At 42.2% G+C, this 18,092-nt stretch overlaps 1 protein-coding gene across 29 annotated transcripts in view; it reads left to right on the top strand.

Moving 5' to 3' along the window:
* LOC124301822 (basement membrane-specific heparan sulfate proteoglycan core protein) overlaps positions 1-18,092 on the top strand; it is a 125,245-nt gene that overhangs the window by 71,931 nt on the left and 35,222 nt on the right. For 17 of the 29 annotated variants that reach the window (XM_046757276.1, XM_046757273.1, XM_046757278.1 and 14 more), the window contains 8 exons: positions 6,057-6,164; positions 6,940-7,167; positions 8,525-8,641; positions 9,234-9,353; positions 9,892-10,011; positions 10,312-10,425; positions 11,412-11,516; positions 16,439-16,555. In XM_046757276.1, coding sequence (XP_046613232.1) covers positions 6,057-6,164; positions 6,940-7,167; positions 8,525-8,641; positions 9,234-9,353; positions 9,892-10,011; positions 10,312-10,425; positions 11,412-11,516; positions 16,439-16,555 — 1,029 coding nt within the window. The remainder of the gene's footprint in view (positions 1-6,056; positions 6,165-6,939; positions 7,168-8,524; positions 8,642-9,233; positions 9,354-9,891; positions 10,012-10,311; positions 10,426-11,411; positions 11,517-16,438; positions 16,556-18,092) is intronic. The other 12 variants (XM_046757295.1, XM_046757292.1, XM_046757285.1 and 9 more) reach the window with 6 other exon arrangements.

Here is an 18,092-nt window from a genome sequence, read left to right as displayed (position 1 = left end):
TAGGATAATTTCTAGTTTCTAATGGCCGAATCATAACAGCCACCACCTTCGCCGCGAGTACAGCTCTTGTCAACTGCAAATGAATCCTTGTTTTTCTTTTCCTTTCCTTTTTTATTTAATTATTTTTTTTTTTCTCGCAACATTGACGAGCGGAGGCGCGTTGGTCCGTGATATGTCATATATGCAAAATAGGTAAGGCAATAGATGAATTAACACGACTATTCTCGACATATTAACTGTACAGCCTAGTCGTCCTTCTAATACGATTCGTTTTAGAATGGTGTTTTTCTTTTTTTTCACACCTTTTTTTTTATTCCAATAGTTTTACACAGTTTATATGAATATAGTATAATTTCCTACGGTATGATATGTAACGTGATTTTATCAAATTTTGTACTGCTTTACAACAGGACTGATAGCAATTTCTCTGACGATATAGGTATAGGTATGATTTTTTTTCTCCAAAACCTTGATCGGTAAACATTTTAGGGGCGAAACATGTTATTCGGAGTCACTTCTTTTTTCTTGTTATAGATTGTCAATCACTGTCAGAACATTATTTACTGTTCTAATGCCTGCGGCCTTATACGGATGAATTTAGCTGATTCATTTTTTTTTTGGAGTGCCTGAGTGGATTTTTTTTTGGGTAAGGTGGGGATTATTTGAACGGAAATGAAACAGCGAGTGGTTTTTTTTTTTTTTTTTTTTTTATTTATCTTCTACTGAGTTCTGTCGATTTTCAAACCCGATTGAACGTTTGCTTGAAATGATTTCAAAGAATAAGAAACGAGGTATGGTTGCACAAAGTCAATCTGACTATGCGACAAATCATTGCCTTTGAATATCTTCTACGAAAAATTGGTAAAATTTTGAGTTTATTTCAAACACAGTACCTCGTAATTTGTATGAAATCAGATTATTCTCGATGCGGATGCGGCAGCGGTGTTTAGAGTAAAACGCCGAAAGCTCCCTTCAATATCGACCAGCAATAGCGATTATATGACCGGAGGGTGGAACTCCGGATTTTAATTTTTTTTTTTTTTTTTATATAAATACGTTTGTAAAATCGATGTTAATTCACATAACGATATTACAGCCGGCGTCTATGTGACAATAACTTTAAACAAACCAAAGTTCCGGTACCGAGAATCTATTGACATAAGCTATACATTATATATATATATACGTAAAAATGACAAAGGTGAGAAAATATAATTTCAGAAGTGAGAAACAGGCGTGAGAAGACGAAAGAAAAAAAGACCGAGGCGAAAGTGAAAATGAAGTAATCCTTCAAAGTCGTTAATTAACGAGGTGGGAGAAAAGTATATTGGGCAGTAAAGAAGCCGGCCGCAGGTGTCAGTGGAGCTTCTTCCAGCATTTGATCGCAGTTTTACGAAAGGATAATAATTCCGCGCCGGGAAAGGTTGCGGGATTAAATCGCGGAGGGTAAAGTGCACGCGTATAACGTACAACGTCCGCGGGGCGGTAAAAACCGGCTGAAGCTGGAAAACGACAAGATTTTTCCCGCACCGCAGTCCATTAGCAGCGCATGGACGATTTAGCAGAAGCTCCCGTCGCCTCCGGCTCAGCCACAGCTTTTAGGTCCAGCAATTTGACGCCGAGCGGTGGCTTGTCATGCTAATACGACCGACTTAGCGTCACGAGGCGCGGAAGTGTATCAATTTATTTTTCTACCTTTATTTATTTCCCCCTTGGTTCAGCCCTAGGGGCTTACTTCTTGCGCTTGTACGCACGAGCTATAAATTTACCGGGGCTCTGTTGCGTGTCCGTGTCAGCCTAACGATCGGCCAATTCGTCGTCAGGCATATATTCGCGCGCTTTTAGGATCAATCGGTCGGACCGTCTGAGTCAAAAGTTTACAGAGAGAGGGAGAGGGAGAATCGGTTGTAAGAACTACAGACGTCTTATTTGAGATGGGGCGAGGTTCAAATTCCAAATTTGAGGAGTTCCAAAAGCCTCAAATTGCGAGCTTTTTCATGGCGAAACTTGGAGTGAAAAAATCAAACTTTGACGAAACATCAAAGCTTCGAATGGTCCGAAACTCGACGCTCAAAGTTCCGAAAGGACAAAATGACAAAATTTAAAAACCAGAAGCATCGAAATTCCGAAAGATCGAACATTTTCAGTTCTGTGAATTTCTAGTGGATCGGATCAAAAACCGTACAATTTAATTATTTCGAAAGTATTAATTATAAAACCTTGTCTCAAACTGTTGATATCTTGGCTTCTGTTATTCGGACTTTTTCAGACTCGTTTCTATAACAGAGTAAAAAAGTCGATAATTCGTCATTGTTCAACATCATCGGGTCGATTAAAATTGGCGTTTTTCGAAACGATTTCTTCCAATGTTTTAACTTTTTATTCAGACGGTCCGGTCAATTCATCCCTTATACTAGCGGCTGTAAAAAATCACCACCACGCGAGCGATTACTGATTTTCGAGCTTGCAGACGTGTCTCCGTAATACCGAGGCGAAATATGCGCCCCGTTTGCCGGCAAACAAGCCGTCGTAATCTTAATTTTCATTTTGACAGCGCGCTCGTAATTTGCTCGCCGAACTCGGCTCGCGAAGCCGGGCAGACTACGAGCGATTATTTCGCTAATTTGCCATAAAAGTAGAAAAAAAAAAGAAAAGAAAATGATTCGGTACCGATACGTACGTCACGTAATACGGTAGCTCATTGCTTCGGATTAATACACGTTTAATTTGACGGCTGTCTTCGTGGCAGTGAGGAGAATAACAATTTACGCAACACTTTGGAAAAATGGCTAATTTTTTATAAACTTCCATCGCAAGACGCGTTTCGCAACAATAATTAAAAATTCTTTTATGCTGTCCCAGAATCCAAAATTTCAATATTTTGAATTGTTTCCAGCAAGTTTCCAGGTTTTATTGTCTCCAAAGAAAACGAAGAGGAATCCAAAAATTCACAGGTTTAAACACTTGTTGGTGGAAAAAATTCTTATTCGGTTAAAAATATTTGCTGGTAAACGTTTCTTGAATAATATTAAAACTACAAGGTTTACATCTTCAAGCCACTGATCGTGCATATTATGTTCACAAATTTAAATGCCGGTGCCTTATAAATTTCGTACAATGAATTTTAAATCGAAACTTTTCCAATGTTTATCTCCTTAAACCATTGCGCAGTGACTGGTATAGTGCAAAGTTGAAGTAAAGGCACGCGAGTTGAATATCTTAAATTTTTAGTATACATGTTGAATATGAAATTGATCAAATGGAAGTATTATCCCAGTACAGTAATAATATTTCAGACGATTCGACATTGCGATCACGTTTTTCGATTCTATTTATCGTCGATTGGTCATTGCCACGCACGAATCAATGAGATCGATTTAAATGTGTCGAATGTACGCGTTAAGCGGATTTTAAAAAACTCGTGCTTGGACCACGAATGAAAATTCGTTGGATGGAGTAGAACGAAATTAAAAAATTAAAAAAAAGAAAAAAGAAACACACTCGCGCACACAAAAAACAACTCACCCCATGAACAACATGCAAATAAGAATACCGTTCCACGCAGCGATGAAATATCTGGTTTATTATACCGAACACCAACATTTTTACTGTCCTACAGAGCGGATTCTTTTACGATTCTTTATAATCCCGAAGGGGGCGGGAAACTCGGGAAAGTTTATAAATTGCACCCCCATCCTGACGCAGGCCTGAATTATCCCCTTTTTGCGCAGACTCTCCGCGGCTCGTTTCGCCGTTCGCCTCTTTCCAGAACCATAAGAGCTTGCTAACGAGGCGTGTACAGAGAAAGGACTTCGCCTCCGACATGTGAGCCGAAATAAGAAAGAAAGAGAGAGAGAGAAGGGGTAGGGAAGACTTGAGCCCCGGTTAAGAGGGATGAAACCGAGGAGCCGAAGGGTTGCTGAAAGAGCTGCCTGCACAGCGTCCCTCCTACTTGTAAACGTCCGACGCATGGCTGGTTAACTATCGAGTAGACCTCTCAGATGCGGCTCCAGTTGCTCCTTGACCACCTCGAGAGACGCCGACGCACATTTCGAACGTACTTGAACGTAATTTGAATATCAGACCGACAGCCACTCGACGAAAACCAAACAGAATTAGAATCCGGCTGGAAATCCGATGCATCTGAGATACGTTATGGTAGACGAAATTTTCGATGGAAAGAAAAAAAAAAACAACACGTAAAAACGTGATCCATATCCAAAGGTTGACCCGATTAGTCGCACGTTTCACGACTCAATACTTTTTCGCGCGAATTTTGTTATCCGATGGTTTTTTGGAGTCGCCGATCACGAATCTGATGTCAGAATTTGATGATTTCTAAATCCCAACTATCAAAATTTAATGATTCAGGGCGAAACTTGTTACTCGAGGGGACTTTTGGGGTTATACGAAGTAACAGATATTATTCGAAGTTGTAAATAAGCTGTGACAAGGTTATGACGTGGAAATTTTTAAGGAGGTAAAGGGTTAAAAAACTGATCAACGTTGCTCGTGCGTACGAATGTACACCATTGGTCCAGTAGTGATCTTTTTCTATCACGCGGTGACTTTTTACCGACGAAACAAAACATGCAGTTGGCAAATAAATGAACGAATCACAGTTCAGATCGAGGTATAATTGATGTTCGTAGTTGTTCGCGTGTTCGAGCAGAGCTTTGTATCGATTCACCGACGTTTCAGGTCGGCAATGAACTGGAAGATCACGCGTATCAACAGGTCTATGGTTTCCGAAACCCGTGGAAAGCATACAACGGTTAGACATATCGCTCTAATTAACTCAATCTCCGTCTCGTTTACCAGACCGGGTCAAATCCCCCGAAGAAACTTACACCTCGTGGGATACGCCGCTGCTTGAACAAGTGCCCGGGCCCTCGTATACCTGTATAAATACAACTTAATCCCGAGTCGAAATCCCCGGCGGGATCGTCCGGAGTTTCCTGTTTGTCCAAACGATTTATGGGTATTTTTCTTGAGCGCCAGCTCGAATTATCCGCATCGTCTTAGGTTGTTTTCATAATCCATTGGTAGAATCTGTTAACGAATGGCTGATCACTTAATTCCTCGATGAATTACGAACGACAGGAGGCTGAATCTTTAGCCTCTGAACAATGCAAATTCAACCTCGAATACGGACAACGAAAGTTTGATAGTTGCAGGATACAGCGTCTTCCGTTACACAGATTAGAGTGCACGGCATTGCGGTTCCCGTAAACGAGCAAGAAACGAGAGGTTAATGTTTTCATTCGCCGAGTGGTTGCTGCTGGCTCGTCGCGAGCTGATATTAAGCTCTGCAACGCTTCGCGCGCTACCGGAGCTTTTTGCGCTTTTATAACCTTCTTTTTTGCCCCCTGCGACACGGTTTGAAACGCGTACATTTATAAACGCCGGATATATACGCAGAGCGTGAACTACGCGAAGCTTTTCTCCCTATCCAAATCAGCTCAAAACGATGGGAGGAGAAAAGCTCCGTGCTTTTTTCCCTCCCCGCTTCTTTACCGATATTTCGGGAACGATTGACCTCGTTTGGAGATTAAATTTCTGGAGAACGTGCAACTGATTCTCCTGCGGACCGTCGCCTCACCATAACCCTAATTTAATCACAAATGCCGGCGAAAGCTGATCGTGTGAGGTCGATCCTCGGCCTTCCCTTGAGGCGAGATGCCATCCTGAAGGGCACTTGGCCTCACTCTACCCGCCGCTTTTTCTCTCTCCTTTGAAACACAACGCTCAAACTTTGGAAGGGAGAGCTTCAGGAGTATTAAATACCCGCTCGTTGTCAGTCTCGGGAGCTTTCAATGGCCCGAAGAGGAGGGTCCTTTAACGCGTGACCCACTCAGCGTTGGCCCCCTTCGATTTTTCATCCAGCTTTCGTCAATTAGTGTGAGAATCTCGACCGTGATACGCATTTTGTTATCTATCGGCGCTTCATCGACGATACAAAGGCACTGTCGTTCGTTGTATAAATAATTGGAATTTATTAGTCAACAAGATCCGTCTTCCGTGTATGTAACGCTGTTTATTTCTATTTCTTTCAGCTTGTTCTGACGGCGAATACAAATGCAGAAACGGACAGTGCATCGGGAAGGAGCTGCTGTGCGACGGAAGACCGGACTGTCGAGACAGATCCGACGAACTCACCTGCCGTAAGTATTCACACGGGTGTTTTCATTCTCTGATATTACAGCAGGGATCCCAAGGGTTGCTAAATGCGATGCTAACGGTATCGAGAATCGTGAAACAAATAAGGCACATTTACACTCGTAAACATTTTACACGAATACGCACGATTTACGCTCATTGGTTTGGCACAATTATTCCACCACATCGAGTTTCACGATAATTTCATCGATTTTGTCTTAGACAAAAGCATGGAAAATGGTGTACACAGCATTCCCTGCAAACTCCAAACACCAGGTTTAACCTTACTGTTTTGAATTTTTTTAAACCTTTATCAAATGGTTGTCGAGTTATGAATATTTAAAAATGTTTGCAGTTTCGCTTTTTTCTTGTAAATTCCTGAAAAAGTTTCGACGAAATTCAATATTGCGAGATTAAAACCTGGTCGAGTGATTCAACAGCTGTATTATCCATATCCAAAACGTTCTTATCCACACGCTGTCCGGGTTGCATGCTGTTATGGTTTTTAGGATTAATACGCATGTAATTAAACACCGTCGAGAATAGCGAATAGATTTTTTTTAAATGTGTCATACAAGAACCCGCGGTGGTCGGGAGAAAATAGCAGCGATAAACGCGAATCGATCGAACGATCAAAGGCGCGGTTGGTGTTTCTTCATATTTGCGAGAGACTTTCGGAAAAGTCAAGAAGTTGGAGATTAAGAATCAGCGTAAATAACCGCTGAACGATAGTATTAAAAAATGTTGTCTTACGACCGTTGCATCATCGCGTATATTTAGAAGAACGGCCCAGTCTCGACGATCTGGACTATGATTTTACGATCGGAGAGGAGTTAGATAAAAGCTTTGGGAACGCGATTGGCGTTGGGAGTCCGTCGATCGTGACGGCCGAGGGCGAATGCCCGATCGACAATTGGCCCTGCAGAACTGGCAAACAGTGCATTCCTGCATGGCAAAGATGCGACAACGAACCCGACTGCGACGACTTGTCCGACGAGGACAGCTGTGGTATGCATGCTTCCCTATTTACTAACAAGTAACACGGTGCGTTTCGTCGAAGAAAAATGCGAATTCGGTCGATCCAGTTGAGTGGAAGCGCGACTGAAACTTCAAACTTGTTTTTGGATGACGTGAAATTTTTACATCATCAGTAAAGGTTCGTGTCGCTTGGATTGACAGGACTCGGCATGATCTTGGATATTAGTTTAAATTGTGTGAAAACTTCATTGTGTTTTCCAAAAACGCAGGTATCTTGGTAGTCATGATATCAAAAATTGTTCGGATTAAAAATTGAATAGCCATGTTTGTTTTGTATCATACCAGAATTTAGAGTCAATATTCGTAAAAGATAGACTGATTGTGCGTGTAATCAATCCAAACTGGCTGCAGACAAGTACTTGATCCATGAACCTTAATTGATGGTTAAAATGTCACGCAGTCAATTGAAAGAGCTTTTGGTGTATCACTGATGCGTCCCCTCAACGAAAATCCGGTTCGAATTTTCCATAGATTCACAATAAATTCGTAACAATTTCAATCTCGCGAGCCGATCTGTCAGTTCCCGCTGTTCACGTGATTTCTGGGTAATTTCTTTTCGCAAGCTCCGGTAATTACCGTTACACCTGCTACGCGCAGACTCGTCGAGTTTTAATCCGACGGTTAAAATCGCGCGCGACTGTCAACCGCTGCTTTTAAATTCTCCGTAATACCCTATTCGGCCTGATTACGCGCGGGCTGGACAATCACGGTTCGAAAAGCAAAAGAGAAAAAATCCAGAACAAAAAACACTGCCACGGGTGTAGTGAGAAGCGAAACAGCCAATGATGTATTCCCGGGGTGTTCGTTAATTCTTTCGTATCTGTGACGGCTTTCGTCCCGAAAGTGACGCGCCAGAAACACGTGTAGACTCAACACCGATCCATTTCCGATAGCCAAGGACCGCGTGACGTCAGCGTCGCCTGATCTGGAGAACAGCAGACGGTGTGACATTCGTAGAATTGACCGTGGATGCTGCAGTAAAGATGTTCCCGTTGGGAGGAGAAGTGTCGTTGTCTCCTCTGAAATGCGTGTCAAATTCCTCCCGGAGATCTTATCGTCGTTATAGCTGGGACTTGGATTGCTTCTAATCAAGCAGCACGCTGCACCGCTGGAACGATGAATAACAGCTCACGATGCACGATCGCTACTAACAACCAACTAATAAGCTTTAACCACTCTGCACCGCCCTCGTCCTAAAGACGAGAGCAAACAGTCAACGTAACGCAGTGCTAACGTTTTGATTTTCCTCACGCATGCCCAACCTCCACAACGACCGCATCTCCTTCAATGACCATTTCGAACCAACGATTCACTCAACGACCGCCAGGAACGGCCTGCGATCCTCAGTCGGAATGGACTTGTAATAACAACCAGTGTATTTTGATAAGCCAGAAGTGCGACGGAGTCGCCGACTGTCAAGATCGGTCCGATGAGCAAATCTGTCGTAAGTCACTCTCCTCGAACGAAGACCCTTGCCCTGCACTTCCGCAATCGGGCTTCGGCTTTTCGTGTGCTCTACGACTTTCACTCGTGCTCAGCAGCTTCCTCTGAAGCTGAAGTCACGCTACGTTCGTCGATTCGTTATCTTCTCTCTTCCATCACCTCGAGTCTGGACTGTGTCTTAAATGTGTCTTCGTCTTTCTTCTTCGGATACAAACTTTCTTTGTTAACTCTCTTTGATCAGCTCATAATGTTGATTCCCTTCAAAGTCGATCACTGGATCTCTGTCGTGACAGACTTTCCTCGATTCTTCGTACTTCTTAAAAGTTTATTTTTCTGTAACCTGATTGTCTGTTTCTTCTATAAGAACGTACGTCTATTGTAGTCTCGGCAATGATCTTCTGGTTTAAATTGATTTGGCCTACTTTCCTCTTTGTCGTTATACGCGTTTCGTCCACGTCTCGTGCCGTTTTTTATGGGTTCTCTCTACCTTTCTCACTCTCACTTTCTCTCTCTCTCGCTCTCTTTCTCCCTCAGACATTTGTGTCAATATCGAAGTTTTGCGTATACAGAAAATATTGTCACGTCTATTGCAGCATGCAGCGAGGCCCAGTTTAGGTGCAATAATGGATACTGTGTACCGAAAATACGACGATGCGACGGCTTCAACGATTGCCAAGACAGATCCGACGAGATGAACTGTACACCACCTGCACGTACGGTTGACTAAAAGCACGATAGCATTAAGAACAAATATTCAACTAATATAATTCCTCAGTTCTCTGGTGAGATTAGTGGTCTACTCTATTGGTACTAAAGCCATCGAGATGAACTGATTCGCCTGGCAACAAGCATGTCGAATAACCCTTAACGTTCCCGAAACCTTGACTCGTTTTCAAAATTTGTTCAACTCCTTATACGTGATGTGATTGACTTTAAATTTTGCCAACCAGGTACCGCGACTATTCCAACTGTATTAAGTGTCGTGAGGAACGAGATGTATGTGTTCATTATACAGTCTTTCAAGATAATAATATGAATGAAAGCTGATGCAAACAAAGTTTTGCGGTAGATTCTTTTGCGAAGAACTAAGTTCAATGAATTGTTTTTGGTAGTGGATTAAGATACATATATTGACTGTTATAAGGTGAATTAGATTCCGTGCAATGATTTGAATTATGAATTTCCTCATTTATTTTCACCTGTTTCGTTTACTCTGTTCATTTATCTTGTTTTTCGTTTTCGCGATTCTAGAACGATGCAGGCCTGACGAATTTGAGTGTCTCAGTGGAGAATGTATCATTGATACTCAGGTCTGTGACCTTGTCCTCGATTGTGCCGATGGTTCTGACGAAGCCAACTGTGGATCCGAGGGTATTTTATTATTTTATAATTTCCAAGTTGTGATTATAATTTCTTGATTATACCACAGATTACTGGATCAATTTTATTTCTCATGGTCACCATACATTGTTCTGAATTTCTCGCGGGTGTAACCGATTGAGGCATTTTTCTGAAATCGGAAGCCATTTGTCCGTCAAATATCGACTTACAATATACAGCATCTGGTAAAAAAAACTTGTCGGAACACAAAGCAAATCAAGTACCAAAGACAACGAAACTTTAAATGTTATATTCGACGAAGGTAACAACATTTCCTCTTTGTATTTGCAGGTCAAGTGTGCAGTTCAGAAGAGTTCCGATGCAACGATGGAACCTGCTTGAGTTTAAATGCGCGTTGTAATTCTATCATAGAATGTTCTACTGGCGAAGATGAGGAACAATGCGGTAAGTGCAAAAGCATGATAAAGAAAAGACTGAAAATACCTAGCGTAAAATGAAGAAAAATAATTTCTCTTATCACCATCATGAAGTCTCTTTTCACATTCACCCTCAATGCAACCGTTCCAACTGACTTCTTCAACGAAGTAAATCGACCAGAAGATGTAGCAACGGAATAATTGATTTATACTCAGTTGCGTACGGTCGTCGTATTGATAAGCATGCACCTAAACCCGATCGAAGCGGATGGGAAAAACTTTCCATCGACATTGATCGATTTCCTGCAGGAGCGTATGCCGAAGGAAAACTTTGAGTACAACATTTCGCAGAGCTAGCGAATTCCCCCCCCCCTCCCCCCCTATAACCACGTTGAAAACTTTCATCAGGTTCGCTCAACGGAGTTTAAATTTTCCATTTCCTCGCGATGACCGGAACCTGAATATCCATCGGGTAAATATCGAATTCTCGTAACGATGTTTCAAATTCGTGACGAGATGTTTGCAGGACGCGGGGTAACGAACATGTCACATGTTAAATAAGTATTTAACGTGCGTTAGAAAAACTTTACAACAATACTAATCAACTTCCCCCGACACGCGCAATCATTCACACTTTCATTACGCAAACCCACCAAAGTGTCAAACTATCTCGTGAAACGAATGAGCTTCGCTATAGTAAAAGCGCTTTGTCGTCTCAAAAACCCCATATCATATTATGTATACCGCTTCTGCTTCTGTACATACATCAACGCAAACCATCATAGAAATTCGAGGACGCCAAGCGTCTGTTTGTGATTAACATAACGGCTTGTACACCTGTTTGTAGTAAAAAGAAGAGTAACGGACCCCAAGTCCTCCCAACGTCCCACATAGCTGAAATATAATGATAATTAACAAAAGTCAAAATCACACCCGTATGTCTAACCAAAACCCATAAAACCATCCCTCAACTCGGCCGACGTATAAAGAGTGCGAGTATGGTGTGTGGAGCAGGTTGTGCCGCCACGGAGTTTCGCTGTTCGGACGGTACTTGCATCGCTTACGACTTGCACTGCAACGGATACAAGGACTGCCCGGATAACTCCGACGAAGACTGCGGTAACTATTACTCATCCGTCATACCCACACTTCCCCAAACCCCGTAACACGCACCCCGCGACCCACACGCGACGGGCAGGTAGTGCCACCACCACCCCTCGGGACAATCCGCGTTCGCTACTCTTCAAGGAAATCAATATTACACTTCCTGCACAACATATTATCGCAAATTCATCCTTTTCTCTATATCTATATTCTCTATATAGGTGTGAGGTGTAAGATCTTTACCGAGGGTTGGTGGTTTCTGCTTGACTGTCAAAAAGATCCCCTTTCATATTACCATACTGAACAAAAAAGCCATTCATGACTATACATATAGTGGAAAGGATAACAATTGTTGATCATCGTTTCATTTAATTTCATTTATTATTTTCTGCATTCACGGCCATTCATCGATCATCACGTCACAGGCAATGCTTCTTGGGTCAACTTTTATAACGCGAAAGATCCGTACAAGTACGCTTCGCCGAAATTGATTGAACAGTTGCAGTCTTTAGCTCGGCTGCACAACTCCTCGATTCGTGAAGAATTGACCGCGATCTTTCCAATAATACTGTCCAGAATGAACGGTACAAAGTCTTTTCGTCATAAAGTCATCCATAAAGATATCCTTCAAAATCAAACCACAACTGAAAGTAGTATAGACAGCTTTCCCACAACGACAACTCCTGCTACAACAACAATAACTACTGCTACTACAATTATTACTACCCCGATTTACTCAACCTGGTGGACTGATGGAGGTTACACCGGAAGCGATGAAAATGAAACTGATAAGACTGAAGTGGACGATGAAGTGTTTACCAGTTCCGAACCAACAGTAACATTACCAACTCAATCTAGCAGCAATAATCGTTCTTCAGAAGTTGAATTCATTAACTCGAATGAAATTTTCGTCCATGGAAAGGCTAGTACAACGAAGCCAGATAATCAAGCCTCCTTGGACAATGATTGGGAATATGTGCAATTTGTTTCCAAGGGAAGGCTCAGGAAGAAACCGAAGCTACGCCCAGCGGAGCGTAAATTGTTCAACGAACGGGTCAAGCAGTGCCGGATAAAATGCCTGAGAAATTGGGTTGGCAAAAAAGACAGAACAGATTATGAAGATAGCCTTGAAATGCGGCTTCAAATGAACAGGAATCGAAAGGTGATAGATTGTTTGGAAAATGCAAGAAATCGAACCAGCGAACAGAGCTGCTTCTGGGTCGATGGGATACTCAGGTCACAACGTCTCTCCTATCTGCCACAATACAGCGGCCGGAAACTAATTAATTCTGGTATCAGAAGTGGCAAGAAATCTAAGCATAAGAAACGAGTATCTCGCGGTGCGAAGGCAAATTTTTACCTGAAGAAATACAAAATATTGGAGGAATTCCCCGCCGGTATTGTTAAAGGTACCACTGCTACCAGTGCTGCTTCAAGCGTTACTTTCACCACGGAAAAGAGTGAAGACCGTAAAGCAGATCTTCGGAGCCACGAGTCGATCCGCGAACGTGGGGCATTGGAGGAAATGTACCGCAGGACTTGCAGGTTCAAGTGTGAGAAGTATTGGATGAAACTGTACGACGGAAAATCCGGTGAAAGTAGCAGTGAGCAAACTTCTGAAGAAGGGCTGACCAGCACTACGATTAAGCCGACGACACAGGATCCACTACCGTCCATCTCGGATGAAATTACTGAAGAGAATTTAACGGGGATTGATTCTGGGCTCGTTGATTCTTCAGAAAACAACAGCTCGGAGCGTTGGCTAGTTTCATCTAGCGAAAGAGAAATTTCTGATAATCGATCCAAAAAAGCCCCACGTGGATTTCACAAAAGTGGCAGGAAAAAAGTAAGTGCGGAATCCGGAGAGCTGATTGTATCGGAGGATGATAAAAAAAGGGCTTCAATAAAAGGAAAAGGCATCAGAGGCAACGGAAAATGTAATCGTAGACCAGGAAAGAATGTTCCAAAAATTTGTCGAACGAAAACGGAAACAACCGCAACCAAAACAACGTCCTTGACTTCTACCGCCGTAACATCCGAAGAAGAACCATGCCCCCATGGTCAGCATTACTGCGACGGAGGAAAATGTGTGAAATACTCTCGCGTTTGTAACGGAAAACGTGACTGCGAGGACGGTACAGATGAAGAGTCTTGTGAATACTACTTGAATGTGATGAAGAATCGTGATTACGATTTAGGTGACTACGGAAGTGGTTGGACCAGTCCAGATGAAGGCCATGTCACAGATTTGAGAAGTGACTTACCTTCGACCAGTGTAACTGCTGTAACTTCAATTATCAACTTTGACCATGAGTTCATAAAGTCCGATACATCAGAGAACGAATTGTCGAGCGGTGAAGACTCTCACGAAAACCTTGTCAACAACGGTGAGTTTAGTTTGAAGAAAGATCAGGTTGAAGCTGCTACCCAGACTTCAATGACGAATAGGCTCAACGGGAAAAAGTGTTCGGACAATTATCACCACTGTGCTGAAGGTATGTGTATCAACGACACGTTAGTTTGCAACGGGGTATTCGACTGTATGGACAAATCAGACGAAGCTGACTGCGAATACTTCAACAAGGAGATGAAGAACACTGATTATAAGGAAAACTACGATGGGAGTGGCGCGAATAGTGGCTACGATGAGGTGACAACGAGTAAAAGTGGGAACTTTCAGTCTACCACAGAAGTGAGTAAACGTCAAACTATTACCGAACTGCGCTCGACATCGAAGGAAGGAAAATCGGTCAAAACCACAACGGAAAGATCGATTTGGAACAGCTTTCTTCTTTTTGGAAATGGCGACGAGTCGAAAACAACAGAAGACGATTCCTCCAGTGTTTTAACTGCTGAACAGAAAACCACAACGGATTATGGTGATTCGGAGGACAATTCATCGTTTGAGAAACCGAATAACAGAGTCGTTGAGGATCCAAATGCTGAAAAGGCAGGTGAAATTTCTCAAGAACTATGGAGTACAACGGGTACCGCGAAACCCGAGGTCAAGGACGAGAACCGACAACTTGAACTCGTTAATAATGCTTCAACAGAGATCTTAAGCACGACAGAATTCCCCTCTGATAATTCAACCGAGAAGGCAATAACCACTCACAAAACTGAAGGAAGCTCCGCTGAACAAGTGACCATGTCGACCATGCACTATAGCTCACAAAAAATTCTTACGGGACATGAAAATCGTCCGATAAGTACCTCTGATAAACATGTCGCGACACTTGACCAAAGAACCACAACGACGAAACGTCCAAAAGAAAATTACTTTGCCTACAACATATCGTTCTCAAGGCCGAATACCAAAATATTCCGACGAAGACCATATTTCTCGAGAAATGTAAACTGTCATAATTATCCAAGGGACTTCAAGTTGTGTCAACGGTGGATGCGTCGTCAGCAGCAGATAAGAAGGCTTGAAGAGGAGAAGGAACAAATACTCTTGGAGCAACAGAGAGAACTGAACTTGCACCATAGTCAAACTGCGAACCGGTGGTCACAGATATTGATAAAACAGAATGTGGACTTGGAGGACAAATTAAGAGGGTTAGACGAGTCAAGCCGGAACAACAAAAATGAGACAGTAAATTTTCGAGGAGGCTGGCCGGACCGAAATGACTGCGCCAGGAACAGCTATCGGTGCAAGAGCGCAGAAAAATTGACTCAAGGTAGACCTTGCGAATTGTATAAGGAGGTGCAAATGTCCAGGCTTGCTGTACAGTTGAAAAGCTTGTGGGAAATTCGCGAACAAGATCTGTGTATTTAGTTATTCTGGCAAAACGCCGATATTTTCAATCGTAGTTGGTCAATGTCGTCGTTCGAAGGAAGTTTATGGATCATATCTATTGGACATTTTTCGGGAAAATGTGACGTCCCATACTTTTTATGGTTTTCTCATAGATCCTTGAAAACGTGTTTGTGACGTCCCGCCAATGGGTTATCTTTACATCTCATTATCGTGTGACATTTCCATGTATGTACGTAATCATCCATCTCACGCATCATATCGTAAGCATCACCTCATTACGCTGTACATATGCATCTGAAGAGTTTCCCAATTCGATTGGACTACGATATTCAATTCTCATCCAACATTGTGTCATTTCTGACAAGTCGTTGTGGCAAATCAGTTTTAGTCCATTAATTACAAGATATCACGACCAGTTTTGTCCATGAGTTAGTAGAAAAGAGCACTGAATTTTTGCGCCATATGACGATAGCTTCACTTCGCAGATCCATCGGAATTGGAATCTCTTCTTATTTCACCACGCCTGACACATTCCTTTTTCTCCATCAAACATTTCACCAAGTAATAAAACATGTAAACATGCGTCGTTCATTGTACATAGCTGTACTTGCACGTAAGCTGTACCAGTAAAGTGAGCGGACAATTGTATCTGAGGTGGATCAGCATCTCTTGGGATATGATTGTGCAGTTCTCTTTAGTACGATTATCAGATATCAGCGTAACGACTAGCGCTTCAAGTACTAGAGGTAGCTAAAATCGCGCTGTTGATCTCTGAGCGGGTAGTAAAAATCATTTGAATGAAATTCGAACGGTTTTTGTGCGCCTGTCGATAACCCAAGCTGCTTTCTGTGTGATCTCCTTGTGTATACCGGCAGACAAAACTAGCGACATTCTGTGTATGTCTGATCCACATACCGAACACGCATTTATAATAGAAAGCCTCGCTTGGTGTGCAGCTGAACGAACGCCGTCGTCGTCGTCTCTTTCACTGTGCCCTGTCTGTGTGACTCGAACAATCATTTCTCACTGACAATGAGCAAGAAACAATGAAAATATGTTTGTTCGAGCGCTTGTACAATTAGAAGCGGGAAAATTATGCTGGCTCTTTTGTTTTTCATTATTTTCCCATCTGGTTTTTGGTTTTCCTGGTTGTCCCGGCTTACCGACGAACCTGTAGGTTGGGCTGACTGTCCCTCGATGGATTTCACCTGCGGAGATGGCTCTTGTGTCCCGAAAAGCTCGGTTTGCAACGGCATCGACGACTGCCCGCGGGCCGAAGACGAGCTTCACTGCGGTATACATACGTCCTTAAAATTTTTCAGCTATGCTATGAATCCTTTTCACGCATAATTAACCTCACTGCCTGCATACCGCCAATTGCTACATGCTACTTTCAACCAACTCCTGCTCGCCAGCGATGTCTGCGCCACGATTTTCTACCTCACGCAGGATCGCAAGGTTCTCAACTGACGATTGGACTGTGGATGAACTTGTTTCATTTTTTCTAACAAAACGGAAGTAAGACGACCGGATAGATAGCCTTCCTTGGCGTGTTTCTCCGTTACACTAATCTGTTCACCATTCTCTTTCTGTCGCACCGCTTTACGCATCTACTTGTTTACACACGGTGAAAAATAACACGGAGCTTTTTGTACACCATTAACACAAATCCGAATAAATGGTGAGAAGAAATTGCTACTTGCTGCAACGTTCCCGTATTAGCTGAAATAAAATCGTTTCAGGTACAGACAACGTTTCGTGTCCCAAAGTATCGCACCTGATTTTCTCAGCCTTTTACCTTTGAGCAATTTCTTGAATGTTTATCTGCATCGTTCTATCAAGTATTCACCGAGTCAGTTACGCACGTCTTGTGAATTTTGTATTATTATGTTTGTGTACATAAATGCGTTACCTCGCAGTAGATGCTTGCCGAAAAGAATCCAGCATCAAGGAAAACCAAATAAGAATAAACTGAAATTGCAGATCCTGTGATTGAGCATGTTGTGATTCAAGTCGAAGGACGAACAATAATTGCGAAGCTGGATTCTTTGTAATACAAAACGACGCCCTCATCTTTTACAATTCTAAAACACTTATTATCCCGCATCTGTGTATATATTCACCCACTTAACCATTTACTCGTTCTTTTATATGCGATACGATCCCGATTGGCACTCGTTTATTATAAATCTGATTGTAAACCACTTATTACATATAAATATGTTTACACCTACGCATCATACTCCGGTAAAGCCATAAATAAAACCTGATGTAATTGTGGTGTGTGCAAATTGAAACGCATGCATCATGAATGAGTTCATCGCCTCGAGGTCGGTCACGCCCACGTTTGATCTTGGAAAAAGCTTAAGGCTATTTGATTACTCGACAAATACTGCGTGACGAATAATGTTCGTTAAGAAATAAAATTTAAACATAAAACCATCAATCGAGATCTTAAAAAATTGAAAGAGCCGTAAAAAAAAATCTACGCAGCATAAGGGCATCAAACAAAATACAATTGTTCTGCAAAAGAACAAAAATTGACGGTACACCAGTTTTTCCCCCCTTATTTCGTTCATACGATACCATATTGGCATGAATTCTCGAGTCAGTTTGAAATTGACCACCTTGTGCTGTGTTGATGTAATGTAACTTGCCAGCGATAAGTGTTATAAATAATTCGATTAATATACAGCGTAAATAAATTGTTCATCTAAATATGATATGTAAATATGCCCGTAAACCTTCAATTTGCATCTACTCAACTGAAGTTTACGTATCCGTTTATATATAATGCACATACTTTATGAAATCATGCTTAAGGATCTTGA

The sequence above is a fragment of the Neodiprion virginianus genome, chromosome 4 (genome assembly GCF_021901495.1).
Source record: "Neodiprion virginianus isolate iyNeoVirg1 chromosome 4, iyNeoVirg1.1, whole genome shotgun sequence".
Taxonomy (NCBI): domain Eukaryota; kingdom Metazoa; phylum Arthropoda; class Insecta; order Hymenoptera; family Diprionidae; genus Neodiprion; species Neodiprion virginianus.
The sequence above is the reverse complement of the archived record's forward strand: the minus strand, read 5'-3'. Positions and strand labels throughout refer to the sequence as shown.